Source organism: Chionomys nivalis, chromosome 8 (genome assembly GCF_950005125.1).
Source record: "Chionomys nivalis chromosome 8, mChiNiv1.1, whole genome shotgun sequence".
Lineage (NCBI taxonomy): Eukaryota > Metazoa > Chordata > Mammalia > Rodentia > Cricetidae > Chionomys > Chionomys nivalis.
Window position 1 is genome coordinate 36,392,727 of NC_080093.1, and position 17,359 is coordinate 36,410,085.

Sequence of the window (17,359 nt, forward strand, 5' to 3'; positions counted from 1 at the left end):
GTGATACTTTGATTCAATCGTCCTGAAAGACATCCAAGTTGATTTCTGGTTTAAATTAGTTCAAGGGGTCATCTGAGAGGAAGGAATTTAGCTTGCCTCAAAAACTTGAAAACTATATTTATATTGAGCTTAGAAATGGAAAATTAATATCAACCATTCCTTTTGTGGTTGCTGCTCATAAATCATTGTCGAAAGAAGGATAATAAAGTAGCAACTGTGGCTTGTTTAACTAAGGTCAAGACAATCAAAGCCTTGGGACGCTTTCCAAGAGCACATGGGCCTGGGGTCCATCCTTCTCAATGGGGCCAAAGCCAGTTCTGAACTAAAGTCTCCCTACCAAGATGAAAGGGAAATGTGCGTTCTAAGAAAAGCTGCAGCACTGTCTGCAAACCTAGTGTTTCCAAATCGGAGGAGTCAGGATGCAAAGGGCTTGATTAAAAAGTGACTGATTAATCAACAGTTCACATTTTAAGATGAAATCAATGCAAAGTTACAACTGAAAGGTGGCGTACAATCTAAGCTGATGGTACAAAATTCTCAAAGATAAACAAAAACATTATAATAAATTGTTTTTAAAAGGTAAGAGCCAAGCGAGGTGGTGCATGCCTTTAACTATAGCACTCGGGAGGCAGGACAGGTAGATGGATCTCAAAGCCAGCCAGGTCTACACAGAGAGTTCCAGGCCAGCCAGAGTTTATAGTGAGACCCCCATCTCACCCCCACCCCCACAAAAAAGGTAAGAAAATTGGTGACTGTCCAAGCTTCTAATAATTTTAGTGTGAATATTTAAAAAACAATAGGGGCCTAAATGGGCAAGAGCCTTTTAGTATATAATTTAAATGGTCAAAATGAATAGAATTAAAAAGAAAAAGATCTTCAGAAGCTGGATGTTTTTTAATAACCGAACCAGAAAACAATGTTCCATCTTTGTACGTGCACAATCACTAATTTGTGACCACCGGAATGTCCTTACAAATTTGATCGTTCCTTTTATTTTTGTGAAAATTCAACTAAGCGTGTGGAAATTCTGTCGTCATTAAAATAAATGTCCAGTTAGACTGCTTATATTTAATTAGAGGTCGAAACTCGGAGACTCTTAAGCTTACCACACTGGCTGCTGGGTACCGGAGGGCAAACGAGCTGTTTCATAAACAGAGGCTAACCAGATAGTTACCAAAGAGCCCCAACTTTCGTCCCCCAAGCAACTCTGCTCCCACTTCTTCCCACTCTGAACCTTTTGTCTTCCCCAAACATGCCATGCCAATGTTAGTCCATGCCTCCATGCATCTGCACACCGTCTCTTCTCCTGCGCCTCCTCAGCCAGCTGTTTCCACCTCCCCCTGATGCTCAAGAATTAGCTAACGTGCAGCCTCTGCAGGATGTCACTGTCCTCTCAGCTCACCTGTGAGTTACCCACTAAGGCACGCTAACTACACCACTGTAGACTCACAGCATTTAAGCCTTTCCCTCTCTGATAACTTCAGTGACTGCGAATTTACTGCCGAGATGGAGTCTATCTACGTCTATATCTTTACGCCCAGACAGCAGCCGGTCAGCTTACGGATAGAGTTGGAGGGAGCATGCTACCTGCTGGAGAGAAGAGGAGAGCAAGCCTACCATAGCCCACAGGCTCAGAGACTGTAACTGGACAAAAGCAGACAAAGCCACCAGGACCCCAGGAGAGCAGGATAAGAATTAAAAAGTGGAAAGACGCAGCCTAGAGAAAGTTGGAAGCAAATATGCCACGGTTACACAGTGATGTTCAGAAACTCACGGTCAGCTTGCCAACTAACCTTAAGTTCGTAGGGGGAAATGGACTTCCAATGAAATATAAATTGTATCTCATGTAATTATTACAGAGTTATTGCGGAAGAACAAACTAATTTCCAATTGGGCCTACTGACGGCTCTTAACAATGATAATCTCTTCCCCTAAATTGCCTTAATAAGTAAACAGCAAATATCTTCACTTGAGTCCTACTTCCAACAATAATTATCAGTCATCTGAGCTGTGCTCCTAGCCCCTAAGAGTGACGTGCCCAATGCCCACGCCAACAGCTCTGCTAAAGAGCTGCCACACCCCGTCCGTTCTTAGCTATGCGGAGGAGCAGGAATTTCATCGTTAAAGCAAAACAGCATTAGTTCTCATCATTGCCTCTGTGAATTACCCTGTGCCAGAGTCAAAATAGAATTTCCTCTCGGACGGCTTCCTCTGCAGCTCCTCCATCGACTGTGCGGGCTCATAGTCTTCCATTCTGGACAGAGAGCCATTCTGCCGCTGCAGGAAGCCGAAGGTAACATGAAAGCTTGTGTTGGATGGGTAGCAGAGGCCAACTCGGATCCAGTCGTCCCTTTAAGGAGAGACAGCAGAGAAAGTTCACACCTGAGTTAGCATCTTTAGAATGCTGCAGCACATGGACCTTTCAAACATGACCTCTCTGTATTTTGAGTCCTGAGCCTGAAACACTTAACTGGTTCCCAAATAGCTTGTATTAATGTATATACAACAGAAATATGATCGACCAAAAAAAGAGAATATTTATATAAATTTAATATTTAAATATTATACAATTAAAATATTTATATAAACATAAGCTTATATTTATATATAAAGAGAAAATATAAAAAATTTCGAGAAGCTGGAATTTATTTGTGAATTAAAGTTAGATAACATATTCTTCAAACAGATACATACAGTTCAAGTTGCACAATTAGTTACACTAATGTGAAGCAACCAACATCCTGACATCCTGCTTCTCCATCCATGGCACAACTGAGAAAAATGAAGGCACGTGCCATTTATCCATACCATCAAACTACTGTAACGGTCTTCCTGAACATTCTTAGATATGAAATTATTTCTTTAAAAAAAAATAAAATATTTTCTTTCTTTTGGCATTTTCTCGTGTGACATTTTTATGGTGATGAGATAAAATATAACCTAAACTTTATCACTTTAATCATTTCCAATTGTAGAGTTGAGTGCATTAATTATATCCACAGGGCTCCACCACCACCGTCCTTGCCGTAACCTTTCTCTATCATCCTAAAGAACCTTTACAGCAAGAATTTAATACTACTCATACATTTTACCAAGTAATCTCACTAAGAAATAAACATAAATGCAGACAAAATGCTGTAAAAGCAAGGATGCCCTATGAGGTATCGTTTATAACAGCAGAGCATGGTAGAAATCCTCAATGTTCATGACTGCTTGAACAGCTATGGTCCATGCACAGGTCAGAAAGTCTGAGGGTGAAGGGAAAGGGGACTATGTTTATTTGCCTTGCTTTAGTTAGGATTAAGGATTACTCAACTTTCTTTTTGGTTTGTCTGTATTTTCCTTATTATGTTTAATAAGTACAGCATTTAAAGTTCTAAAGTGTTAGCTTCAGAAGTAGTGTATGACCTCTCTGTAATTACACTAAATTCAGAAAAATTATTCATCTCTTCTTCTTGCCTCTGCCCGTCATGAAATTTTTATGAACTTTTAGCTAATTGGGCAAGGAAAAAATGACTTTATTCCAAGCTCATGTTGATTTTTGAAACTTCTAGGCTCACTCCTTTTTACCCTTCAAACGTCTCACTTGTCCAGAACTGAATGAAAAGTTTGTGTTGCACTTTACAGCACCTGTGCATCATTTCACTGGAGCATCTCACCTCAAACCCATGATCCAACTCAACAGAACTTGCAGAGCACGGACTCTCTTTGGCATCCCTCCCCATCCTTCCCACTGTTCTTTCCTCATTGGCTTCTTTGCACCTCCCTGGCAATATCAGGCTGGGCCTGAAGAAATCATACCAGGAACCAGGACTGAACGTGGGGAGACCAAGCAGGGGGCTGTTGCAGGGACGTGCGCAAAGGTGTTGGTGGCCTAAATCCAGCCATAAACTATGGAGACTGAACTGGAAATATCCGAATGACACTAAGGAGCCAGAAATGAGAGTCTGCTAGCAATGGGATGGAAAGGGAAGAATTAGCATAGGGAACGAATTGGGCACTGGGGCTTGGTGGTATCAGTAGGACACTTGTAAGCTGTAATGTTAGAGAAGAAAATGATGGTTTATTTGCAGAACCCACCAATCTCACATCAACGGTGTCCACCATCGTGAGCACCCGGCCTGGAAGTGAGCTACTCATTCCCAAACTCTCAGTCCGTTTCAACTGCTTATTAAGCAAAGGCAACAACTCAAAGCTTCATAGCCAATAAGATAAAGAAGCTAATCAATTTTCAAGTATAGGCTTGAGGAACTGCATGGAATCCCAAGAGCTTGGCCACAACAAAATTCTAGATTATTTTACCCTGCAACTTCTACATAATCAACCAACCAATTGCGAATCGAAACTATTCAGAAAAACAAAACAAGCTACTATAATTGTTCTGGAAATATAAACTTTTCCCCTGCCATTGTTCCTTAACAATATAGTGCAACAACTGCTTACAACGCTTTAACACTGAAAGCAATCTACAGATGATCCAAAAATACAGGAGCATGCATACGTGTGGATCACATGTAAACATCATGTCATTTCACATAAGGATGTGACCATCTATGAAGTTTAATATTTGCGAGGTTTCCTAAAATCCAGCTACCCAAAGACACCAGGCAATGACTATTGCTTCCTCCATTCTCGTTTACATTTCTATCCTTTCTCTGATATTCCTTACATTCCTATCCACCAAACACACCACTCTGAGAACAGGCCCTTTCTCAACTCTGGGTTTTTGAACAAGACTGACAAGTTACAAGATATCACTACCTCTCTGTGTCCTGGCTCGACTCCCCTGAGCAGAGTGCAGAATTAGTGTCCCCATCCATCCTATGTCTACTAAAGAAGACTTGGAAGATGATGACAATGAGGAGGAAGAAGAGGAGGAGGAGGAGGAGGAGGAGGAGCAAGAGGAAGCAAACATCTATTTACTTGATATTTTCTCCACCTCTCTAATGTGAGCTCATTCATCTTTACGTCAACTGACAGACAGTAAATGAATAAACTAGTGAGAAACAGAGTCTTGGATTAAACAGGACACTGTGAGGAAAGTCACCTGGTTAATTGAGACAGTGTGGTGAGACATTATTAGAGAAATCTCTCTAACATTGTAAGATTCTAAGAGATTTTTTTTCCTCTAAATGTAACCTTTATCTAAAGAGAGAAAAACAACACAAGATCTACATCCCTTGGCTTCCTTCCTTCCCCATTCCAGCTGTTCTGTCGTCCTCCGGGATTGAACCCTGGCTAGGGCCAGGGAGCAGGACAACCCCTCAAATGGGGTGGGAGCAGGGGGTATCTTTTCAGTGAAAGTGTTGTAGAAGTCTCAATGTCTTGAAGTATCTTCTTGTCTTCTGCTGTAACCATGTTAAAAGCCACACCTTTATGGTCAAACTGACCACCACAACCAATTCCGTGGATGTAGTTTGCCCTGCTAATGGAACAGTCATAATTGACAGCTTCTGACCAGCAGATCAGCGGTAATGAATACTCTTCTAGACCAGACTGGAACTCCCTCATGGTCACATCTCATTCCTTTTGGTCCATATCCCCAAACATTGCAGAAACAGGGAAATCCCAGGCATGCATCCTCTCAGTGAGCCACATTTTCCTGCTGGTACTAGTGAAGATTACTGCCTGGGTGACAATATCATAAAAGCCACAGTGTGTCAAGCTTCCATTCCTCTTGTTCCACATGGATGTACATTGGCGGATACCCTCCAGAGTCAATTCTTCCTTCTTGACAAGAATCTGAATGGGGTCTCTCATTGAACTTCTTAGTGACCTCAAGGCATTGCATCCGACAATAAAACTACCAGGTACTGTTGAGTTTTTGAAATATATCATAGATACGGTCCTTGAACCCATGGCTTAACGTTTCATCTGCCTCATACAGTACAAACATCTTGATGTAGTTGGACAGGTATCTCTGGTTAAGTATATCAAACACCTGGCCAGGGGTATTCACAATGATATTGGGGAGCTTCCATCTATAGCTTCTGAACCTAAACACGTGCACTGGTGCTCCCCAAACAGGCAAGACAAGAGGCAAACATGCAGTCTCTTAGTGCCATAACTATGTTTCGTATCTGCTGAATCAATTCATGAGTGGATGCCAGAACAAAAGCCCTGAGTAGCTTTTACACGTAATTCAATCTGCTGAAGAATTGATACGGCAAATATAGCAGTTGTCCCAGTCCCAGAGCGGGCTTGAGCAATCACATCAAAACCCCTAGACACAAGGAAGATTGGCTCTCTGCTGGATGACAGAGGACTTCTCAAAACCAGAGGCATAAATACCACAGAGGAGGTATTCAAAGAGATTCATGTCACCAAATCTCATTCCGGTTACTCTGGATGATGGCTTCAGGCTCCATCCTATCAGGGTCATTGTCTCTGGATGGAGAATCCTGATTCACAGACATGATCCTTAGTGAGACTGGAACTTTTGCTGGACCTCACAGCCAAGTTAAGAATACTCCTTGAGGCCACTTAAGACTTAAGACTGCTATCCTACTGTGTACTCAGCCTGTCTGATTAGCCTGCCTTTAAAAGAACACTGTACCAATCAACCTCACTTGCCTTGGATTTCCTATGCAATCAACCTTTACAAACTAAGTTGTAATTTTAAGTTATGTTCTCTTCTGTGTTCCTGACCCAGAGTGTGTTATGGTAATAAATGTTGAAAATAGCAAATAGGTTGAAATCAACCATATAAAACAAACATCCAGCATAGATGCTGGAAGCCACACGATACAGGCTGATAAGATTGCCTGCGGCGATGCCTGCAGTACCGTTTGTTATCTGGGACAGTTGGACTCCTGAGTCAGTAAAACTTCATTCCTTGTGAAACGGTTTAAGATTTCTCTAAAGTGCCCACCTTCCTTCCCCACGTGATGCTTTCTGTGCTCTTCAATCGATAGAGTGAAGCCCGAAGCTCTTTGCTAAGGACAGATGCAGACACAGGAACGGGGACAGACAAACAGCATTCAGGCAGGCAGATGTCAGCTCACACAATGGGCAGTTTACAGGGAGGAGGCAGGAAGAAAGACAAGTGGAGAGTCCAAATCTGGGCTTGAAGCCTACTGGTGCGAAAACTGCTTCGACTGATTTCCCTGAGGGCAACACCAATGCATTTTGGGGACTCAGAGGTTATTATCGGTGCACTGAAAGCGACACAAGACAAGGCAGAAGGACCTCAAGGCAGGAGTGGAGATACCTGTTATTCATGCCCCAATATGCCTTCCTCTTGTCCTAGAAGCCATTACCAACTAATCATGCCACTTTCTTTCGTCCAGTCTACACTTGGACTCAAAATTCTTCCACTATTGTCAGCTATTGTGATTCGCACCCCAATCACACACTTAGAAAGCTGAGGCAGGAGGACTGTCACAATTACTTCAAGGCCAGTGTAGACTACATAGCAAGGTTCTACCATTCCTCTTCCCCACTGGTGGAGGGTAGGGTAGTGAAAAAAGAGAAAAGAAAGAAAGCCAGCCTTTTAATTTAATTTTCCACATGCTTACTCAGAAAACCACATAAAACTGAGGCCAGCATTAGAAAACTGCAATACTCAGCAGATGGCTTCAAAACCTGTCTTCTGAGTAGATGATACGGCTTTGAGTAGAGCTCTTGCTAAGATACTTGAGGTCCTGGATTCAACCCAACTACCTCAGATAACAAAAGCAAAGCTGACCCCACTGTGAGGCAGCCTTTCCATACATGACATCTGGTACCAGAGAAAGAGCTGAATAGGTCTGTGTAATCAGTTCACACTATCACACTTCCATCCACACAGCCTGCACAGACTCCTTCCCCGCAAGAATAAAGTGCATGCCGTGGCTTTACGTTATGTCATCCTTTTCTCTGCGGACTGCCTGCGCAACAGTTTGCGATGACACAAATAAAAACATTACTTGTTGAAGTTCACGAGGTACAAGAAGGTGATACGTGGCGCCGGACCGTTCCAGTGGATGGTGTAGCCCTTCTCCAGCATGACGACGGGCTGGTACTGCGGGGAAATGGCCCTCTGGTTGATGCCCCGAAGCACCATTGGGTGGGATGGGTACTCATCTCGTGTGATGATCATGCTAAGATTCGGAGTGTTCCATATCTGAACATACACCTTTAAGAAAAAGTTAAGAATTGAAGGGACATGAATAAAAGATTAAACAGCTCCAAGAACTCACCCAGTACATGTCAAGAGTCTGTGCTTTGTAAAGGGATTCTGTGGTGCCAGACCAAATACGCAGTGGTCAAGTGGTCTAAGCCATGCTTATGATGTAGCCTGCTTGAGCTAGACGTGGCTAAAACCAGACCCTCATTCCGCTAGCCAAGATCATCATCAATTCCAGCACCACAGGCCAGCTTATTCATCAGAATGGAGAACGGCTATGGCTTGCACAGCTTGTCACAGAAACCAATCAGCCAAGGCAGGGAAAACTGATATGCCCCAGGCAAATCTAAGACTCCCCTCTGATCTAAGGGGTGGTAAATTCATCTCTGAGAGCTCGGGCTTTAGTCGTCCATGATCTCCACTTGCCCAAGAAGTCATTTTTCACCCACTCATAAATAAAAGTTAAAAAGCTCTCTACAGCATCTGGAAAAACATGTTAAGCTTAGATAAACTGGAAAGTCCTGAAGTTTTTCCAGTAGCATTTGAGCCACGTTCCAGGCCAAACTAAAGCCTTCTGCCAAGGCATTCTCCGCAGGACACGCCTCAGAACAATTTCCTAAAATAAATCAATATCCAGCAACATCCTCCAGAACAAAATCATATGCAGAACACTAACATTCTACCCACAATTCACTGGACTCTTCCAGAACTCCGTTCATACTGGCTCCTCCACTTGTTCTTGGAGTCGGAATATCTCCCCAGTACATCCTCTTGAAGATTTTAATTGTGTACTGACCCCATTTAAAGATGCAAAATAGAAGCAGGAAACTTTGTAAGACTAGCAATTATGTTTCTTTAAATACATTTTTGGGGTGTGTGTGTGTGTGTGCGTGCGCGCATGTGTGTTCATGTGCACACTTTTGTGTACTCTTGTATGTATGCAAGTGTGTACACGCAAGTGCGCATGGGACTGTGTAGGCCAAAGGATGACTCAGGTGCCATTTCCGCTCGGACACCGGCCAGCTCACTCTCTAAGACAGGACCTCCTACTGGCATGGCCTCATCTACTAGGGGTAGGCCAGCCAGCCGTCTGCCTTCACAGCGCCAGGATTACAAGTGTGCACCACGTTACTGTGCTGTTCCCCAGCTTTTAAATATATATTTATTACAGACATGCAGACATGGTTATTATCTTAAGTGTAAGTGTATTCATACTTAGCATACACTTTAGAGAGAAACAGACAGACACACCAGAGGACAAGCTGAGGCCGTGGGCATAACCATGGGCTCCCAGCATGAGCACTGTTCTTCCTGAAGGTCTCAACCTTCAAGCCAGTCAGGAGTGGATGGAAATTCCCCCTCAAATACTGATAAGACTAGCATAAATAGAATAAATAGAATAAAGAATGGTAATTCTGGAAAGCTAGGTGTGGGGGCACATGTCCTTAAGCCTGGCACTGGGAGGCAGGGGCAGGAGGATCTCTGATTGGAGGCCAGCGTGGTCTACAGAACGAGTTCCAGGACAGCCAGGACTACTCAGAAAAACCCTTTCTCCAAAAAACAAAAAGAAAAACAATCAAACAAACAAAAAAAGAATGACAATTCTAACTTAATATCCTGTGCCAAAAATGCACACTATATTACTTCTGAGTGAAAGCACACAGCTACAGATTCGGGCTTCTGCCCACATTTCAAATCTTCAGGAAAGAACTTCTGACCTATGGTCCCCCGAATTCTCAGAGTCTCCTGGGAAGCATGTACGACTCAAGTCTTCCTTCAGCTACAAACAGAACTAAAATGACTGCCCTGCTTCCTAAGGTGGAATGATTAGGTTTGTATCTGAAATAGCATTACAAATCCAAAGAGTCAAATGGTGGACTGAGTAAATGAATGAGAATCTGTAGTATTTAGTTAAAAAACAACTGGAACTTATGAAAATTACGAGCTATATAACCATATACCACATACTTTACAGATGTATAACATCTTCATTAGTGAGCATTTACAATTTTCAGTCAGTATGGCACACGGAGACACACACGCACACACACAAGTACACATGGTTAGCAAAAGAAAATAAATAAAAAAAACTGCAGCTACAAAAAGAGTAAGCCGGGCAGTGGTGGCGCACGCCTTTAATCCCAGCACTCGGGAGGCAGAGGCAGTAGGATCTCTGTGAGTTCGAGGTCAGCCTGGTCTACAAGAGCTAGTTCCAGGACAGGCTCCAAAGCCACAAAGAAACCCTGTCTCAAAAAACTAAAGGAAAAAAAAAAAAAAGAATAAAGATTCCTTATTTTTCTTTTGTTTTAATTTTAGAGTATCCATAGAGTCTAAATATTGATGGGGACATTTAATGTGGATCTGGGCAAATCTGAATAAGAACAAAATGAGAGCTGGGATCACATTTTAAACCACTCTCTTTTCTTTTTTATTAGCTGTAATTAACTCTCCACCTACCCCTCAACCCCTCTGAAGGACTTGGTGCTCTGTCACCACCATCCCCATTCTGTTCAAAGGAATGAAAAATTCCCACAACAAAGAGTTACAGGAAATGCTGTCCAGCCTTGATCCCTCTTGAGCCTTTTGCTAGTCTACAGAGAACAATCTAGACTTCTTTTCTTTTTTCTTTTAATTTAAGAGTAACATTCTTTTAAGTCATTTCAAAGTCAAAAGAGTAATGATGAATTCTGCTCTAAGGCATTCTAAGGCAACTACAGAAGGCTGAGAAGACGAAAACCACATCAAACTTGGGGTACTTGAGAAAACACTGAGTGAGAACCCACAAATGCGTACACTTGTGTTTAGCAGGCTGTGAAGCCACAGGAAAACCACACAACAATGAGAGGCATCTGGTATGGGCCCTCAAAGTCCAGTGTGATGTAAAACACCCCTTGTCCCTTGTTCTTCCTCCAGTTTCCTTCTTTGTATTCAAATCAGCCTCTCTCTCTCTCTCTTTTTTTTTTTTTTTTTTTTTTGTGTGTGTGTGAGACACATTCATACTCTGTAGCCCCAGCCTACCACAAAATAGAGATCATTCTTCATTAGCCTCCTGAATGCTAGAATCACAGCCATGCATCACCACACCTAGCCTGGCCATCTATTATAAAATCCACATTTTTACTGCCCTAAATAAGAGGCTGAGGATTCTGTCCTCTTCCTCCAGATTCTGGGTAACTGACGCCTTGGTTCTGTAAGATCTTCCATCACCCCAAATCTCACGGTTAAAACCAGCTTTGTGGCTTACAGCGACTCTTCAAACGGCAAAGGCCAGACCAGTGCTAAATGTGTTACAGGAGAGCCTCCTGTCCTGTCACTGCCCTCGATACGCACAGCCACAAGATACCTTTGAATATGCCCACTTCTCATCCCAGCAATAACAAAAGTCCAGGGTTCAAATCCCGTCAGCCTGACTTCAGAGCCTGTGCTCTCACCATGCATCCTTTGCCAGTGAGCCTCTCAGCACTTAAAGCACACACTAGCTTAATGATTTCAAAGAAGCATTTCCCATGTGTCTGTCCATGCTATCCCCTCCGTGTCTCCACAGGCTATCATCATATCACTAGGATTTCCCTGGATTCCTTCTCATCTATGTATTGCCAAACCTCATTCTTTCCTTGAAACACCAGGCTTTTTCAGTGACTCACTGCTGTTCTGTCTCAGCGTCAGACTTGGCAGAGAGAAGGACACTGAAAGCAAACGACATACTTGGAGTGTGGTAAGAAAAACCTTAAGAGTCTAGAAACATCAGAGCTAACTATCGATTTTGGTACATGCCTACAGTCTCAACCCACAGGAAGTGAAGACACAGCCGGGAGGATTGCCAGCTCCAAGCCAGCCACGACTTCTCTTGTCCAAGCTCTCCCAACTTTATCTGACTAAGTGCATTTACCTCATCTCCCCTACTTACCCACTTCTCTGATCTAACTGGTTTGGGGGAGCTTTGAGTAAAGTGCTCCTCCTTTCCCTTCTATCATCACTTGTTTTTCTCCCCTCCCCCATAAAAACTGTGCTTGGGAACCCCCATCACCCTGAGGAGTTACCATCCTCCTCCTGGGGGCAGCGCTGCTGGAGCTGCGGGCCTGGACTGCCTGCCGGGCCTACCTGGGCGTAGGTCCCACTGCAGACCACGGCGTTCCACTTAGTGACGTTGACGCAGCTTGGATGGCGGATCAGGTAGTTGTCCATTCTTCCCACGTAGGCATCCTTGTATCCCGTCACCGAGCCATCGACGTCATGGAAAATGGAGTTCTTGTCGCCGTCCAGCTCACAATCCTCAAACCAGGGGCCAGGCTTCCCAAAGAAGACGTTCAGAGAGACCTGGGCAGAGAAAACCAGACACATCACAGACGCGGGCTCCTGCCACTGGGCAGCAGTTGATCTGAGTCCTACAATACGGCATGTCTAAGCATTTCTAAAGCCTCATGAAGCTCGACTGGGGAGCATTAAATTGCAGCTTTATTTTTATTCTCTGCCGCCCCCCTTAAGCGATAAAGCTAGGGGAAGAGGAAGTGGAACCAGCCCTATTTATTTGTAAACTATCATAAAGTCCATGTGTAGCTGGGCATGGTGGCGCACACCTTTAATCGCAGCACTTGAGAGGCAGAGGCAGGCAAATCTCTGTGAGTTTGAGGCCAGTCTACTCTACAAAACAGTTCTAGGAAGGCCTGTTCCAGGTCTACAAAGCTAATTCCAGGAAGAGCTGTTACTCAGTGAAACCCTGCCTCACAAAACATAAATAAATAAATAAATAAATAAATAAATAAATAATCTCCACGTGTGAGATTCTGTGCATTCCTCTGTAAGCAAATTAAACCTGAATTAAACAAAAATCTATTCAAAGTACACCAAAATCATTTTACTTCACTCCAAAGGACTTAGTTACTTAACCAGATGCACAGTCTCACCCAGCAAAATCTCAGTATAGTCCAAAACCAACACACAGTGTTGGTGCTGGCTCAAGATGGCAAGGGCTGCTGAGTGCACTAGAATCTGCCGGGAAACAGCTGCTGTTGCATCTCCTTTGAACGCAAAAGATGCCTGGCTCAGGAGTCCCGTTAAAGCCTTTCCTAGGAGGCTGGGGCTGTAGCTCAGTTGGTGGCACCCTTGCCAGGGTATGCAAGGCACTGGTTTGAATCCCTAGCACAGCAGATGAAAAATGAGATGACATAGACTGTTTACTAAACACAACATCCCGTTAGAAAGTTGTCTGTGGGTGATAGCACTTCCAGCTTTTAGCTATTTCCCATTAGGAGCCAACATTTGACAGGGCACACAAAAGCGCTTCTAAACGCATCTGTGACTCCTCAACCAGGGATGCCTGTGTGTCAGCAGCACATCTAAATGATAAGAGCCTCGAAGGAAAGCAGCATTGCTTGGAGTCAGCTGGCGCCAGGTTCTTGGCTACTGTTCCCTTTTCTCATGCATTTGCACACTGTTCCCACAGCATACCCACCACAGGGAGGATGGAGAAGCCCCTGAAGCATCACTATGGCTTCTCTTATGCTAAGGCTTGGAAAAACTTATCTTAAGCCCTATTTTAAACCAGGCCACTCCACATTTTATGTGGACATGACAAAAGAACCGGAAGCTATGTTCCAGTTCTGGCTGTCTGTGGGTCAGGGAGCTGGAGGCTCAGTCTCTCTCATGCCACAGCTAGCAGGGCAGGGTATCAGCAAGATGAAGCAGGCCTGAGGTGCCAAGAAGATTGTCCTGTAATTACGGGTAGTGGTGAAACTGCTAAGAAAAATATTCTGGAGCAACTGTAACATAAATACAAATGCTAAGTCTTTTTATAGTCTGTCTGATCCCATTTCTATCCCATTGCCCCATTATGTCTCTTTATTCTATCTTTTTAGCCCCCAGTTTCCTACAACCCACAGAAAAGTAACCACCAGGCAGGACCCAAATCTCTCAGTGGAGACGGTCCACTGTCCAGTTTACTGCTCAGTGCTCCACAATCGCATGCCATCTTTCCTATGAAAGCGGGCAATCCTCCCATGTCATCACTCTAAGTCATTATCCTGTTGAAGATGTAACCTACTGTCAAAAACAGCCCAGGTCACACCAGACTTCCGTTCCCACCCCAAACTTAATGGGATCGAGTGTATAAATTAGCAGTTGTAACTAGATACACACTTCTTCCTGTCATTTAGACTCAGGACATGTCCTATGTTTGGACCTTGTCTGTGGGTACATGTTCTTCCCCTCCCCCACCTGTCTGGACCTTGTCTGTGGGTATGTGGTCTTCCCCTCCCTGACCCGGTCTGGACCTTGTCTGTGGGTATGTGGTCTTCCCCTCCCCGACCCGGTCTGGACCTTGTCTGTGGGTATGTGTTCTTCCCTTCCCCCATTTCAGTTCCTGTGATAGAGTTATGAGAACGCACTCACCTGTGGACCAAACTTCACAAGGGAAACATTATTCCTGGGTGTTGTCTGCCAGGAATTCTTCATGAGGAAGCCGATGGCACTGCTGTACCTGTCTGGAGTTGGCATGTACTTCTTGAACGTGCTCTTTGTGAGATGAATGGGCCCATCATAAATCTGAAAACCTCGAATTGGGAATGTCCTAGTAAAATATAAGATATATTTAATAAACGTAGGCCAATCCCCTTCACAGCATTTATGTTTTATGAAGACTGATAAGTATCCTGTAAATACCAAATAAAAATTCCAAGACACAGTGATAAGCAAGACACAGTCCTAATGGAGCAAAAAATACAATATCCTCGGAGAGACCAAAAGTAATGAAATAAAAATAAAAATAACTGCAGATAATTGGTGCTATGGCGACAAGTAAGACGTGATAATAAAATAGACTGGGTGGGGAGAGACATGCTGTTTGAGGTGCAACAGAGGTCTCTCTAAAGAACTTCCCCAAATCAACTTAGAGGTGATGCTTGGTTTAGGGCTGGGGATGTAGCTTAGACTGATGTAGTTGTAGAGTGATTACCTAACATGTCCAAGGTCCTGGGTATCATGCAAAAAATGAGAAGAAGGGAAAAGAAAGAGAGCAGAGGAAGATGGAAGGAAGGGGAGGATGCTTCATCTGGTCACACAGACAAATCTATATGAGCAGAGAAAGCCTTCTGTGAAGCCACAGAACAATGTTTTTTTTTTTTTAAAAAAAAAAAAAAAGCAAGATATATCAACAGGTGAGGCAAAGACAGCTGACCTGAGCTCGTGGGAGCTCACGGACTTTGGACCGACAGTTAGGGAGCCTGGATGGGACTGACCTAGGCCCTCTGCATGCTGTGACAGTGGGTAGCTTGGTCTGTTTGTGAGGCTCCTAGCAGTGGGATCAAGGCCTGTCCCTGGCACTTGAGCTGGCTTTTGGGAACCTATTCCTCATTCTGGGTTGCCTCACCCTCACCCAGACTTGATACAGGAGAGGAGCTTGGTCCTGCTCGACTTGATGTGCCAGGCTTTGTTGATGCCCATGGAAGGCCTGGCCCTCTCTGAACAGAGACGAAGAGGATGGGGGCAGGTAGACGGAAGACAGGGAATGGAGGAACAGGAGAAGAGGGAGGGGAAACTGTGGTTGGTGTGTGAAATAAATGAAAAATTTAATTACTAAAACATGCATACACACACAAAGCAGGTGAGAATGTGAAATCTAAGCCCTCAGGCCTGGAGGACTAGCTAGATTAACATTTTCCATGTATCCCTCTTCCTCTTTATAATCCCTAACCAGAATGAATATATAAAGCTAATGCTTTAATTGGTGATTTTATTATAATAAAGTAGTCTTATTTAAAGCATAATATTCTGAATTCTTTGGATTTCTTCACCTATTAAAGTCTTTACTAACAATACTGCAGGCGATTTCTACAGCAGCTGGCTGGACCTTGGCAGAGTTTGGCAACAATCATGTTTAGAGTAGCAAAGAATCCAACGGTCCGAATAAAACTATAGTTCCTGCATAGACTCTGGGCACATAAATCAACATGACTTACCCTCATAGACAAGACTACAAACACAGTCAAATAAGACCTGAATTCACTAATCCAGGAGCAAGTTTTTGTTGTTTCTTTGCTCTTCTTAGCAAAGATACAAAAAGTATTTTGAAATAAAACTAGATGTCAGAGTAAAACAAAGACAGAAATAAGTTGGTCACCATCACACTACAGCGCATACCACCAACAACCTGTGCCTCTATAAAACGTACAGTTAGAGGGAATTACAGAACAACCATGCACACAGAAATGAAGTCAAGTTCAATGGGTTCAAATCCCACCTCCACTACTTAGCAAGGGTCTATAAAGCAGGAAGATGCAGTACACATCCGCTTGTGTCTCGTGAGGGTTAAATGAAGGTGAGCTAGTTAAAACAGGCCCTGGCAAGCACTTGATAAATACTAGCTACTGAAGATTCTTGAAGTATGGCTGGGGATACATTGAGGAACAGAGAGCACTTTCCTCAAAAATATGAATCCTTGAGTTCAGCCTTCATCACCACAACATACAAAACAGAAAGTTCTTTTACTAGGAGTATTCACGATACAACAGGATTGCTACAGAGTGGCACACTCACTTCTTCACAAGGACAAGAGCCCAGACAGGATCCAGCATGACCTACCAGGAAACCTACAGTCTGTCTGTCCAACTTCCCTGCCTCATCCTAAACCACACCCAGAGAGAACATTCCCAAAATGGGCTGATTCTTGATACACCATGCATCAGCGTGGAAGTGGGGTCTTGAGAACACGACTGAAATTTTTCCTCTACCCAGTTTTCCCACAAAAATAATGTAGACAGCTCCAAAGTGAGCCTCAGACCCAGGTACTGGGCTAACAAGCTTTGAAGGATGTTCTAGTGCTAACTGTTGCTTGAAGAATTCTCATTGTCAATATGGTAGTTTCACAGAAAATTGGGAATCGCTCTAACTCAAGACTCAGTTATGCCCCTCTTGGCCATATACCCAAAGGACACTCCATTCTACCACAAGGACACTTGTTCAACTATGTTTGGTGTGACTTCATTCATAATAGACAGAAACTGGAAACAACCTAGATGTCCTTCAACCAAAGAGTGGATAAAGAAAATGCAGTACATTTACACAATGAAGTTTGTGTAACTCAGAGGACTAAAAAGAAAATGACATCATGAAATTTGCAGGCAAATGAATGTAACTAGAAAAATAAATCATTCTGAGTGAGGTAACCCAGACCCAGAAAGACAAACATGATATGTACTCGTGGATATTAGCTGTTAAGTAAATGATAACCAATCTACAATCCACAGACCCAGAGAGGTT

General features: G+C 43.4%; 1 protein-coding gene and 1 pseudogene across 3 annotated transcripts in view; both read right to left on the reverse strand.

Moving 5' to 3' along the window:
- Positions 1 to 17,359, reverse strand: part of Cemip2 (cell migration inducing hyaluronidase 2) — an 82,884-nt gene that overhangs the window by 14,691 nt on the left and 50,834 nt on the right. For 2 of the 3 annotated variants that reach the window (XM_057778601.1, XM_057778602.1), the window contains exons 16-19: positions 14,495 to 14,672; positions 12,209 to 12,424; positions 7,908 to 8,116; positions 2,168 to 2,350 (exon numbers count right to left, since the gene is read on the reverse strand). In XM_057778601.1, coding sequence (XP_057634584.1) covers positions 2,168 to 2,350; positions 7,908 to 8,116; positions 12,209 to 12,424; positions 14,495 to 14,672 — 786 coding nt within the window. Of the gene's footprint in view, positions 1 to 1,617; positions 1,718 to 2,167; positions 2,351 to 7,907; positions 8,117 to 12,208; positions 12,425 to 14,494; positions 14,673 to 17,359 lie in introns of all 3 variants that reach the window. The other variant, XR_009057584.1, reaches the window with a different exon arrangement.
- LOC130879229 (eukaryotic initiation factor 4A-I-like) lies at positions 5,239 to 6,416 on the reverse strand (annotated as a pseudogene).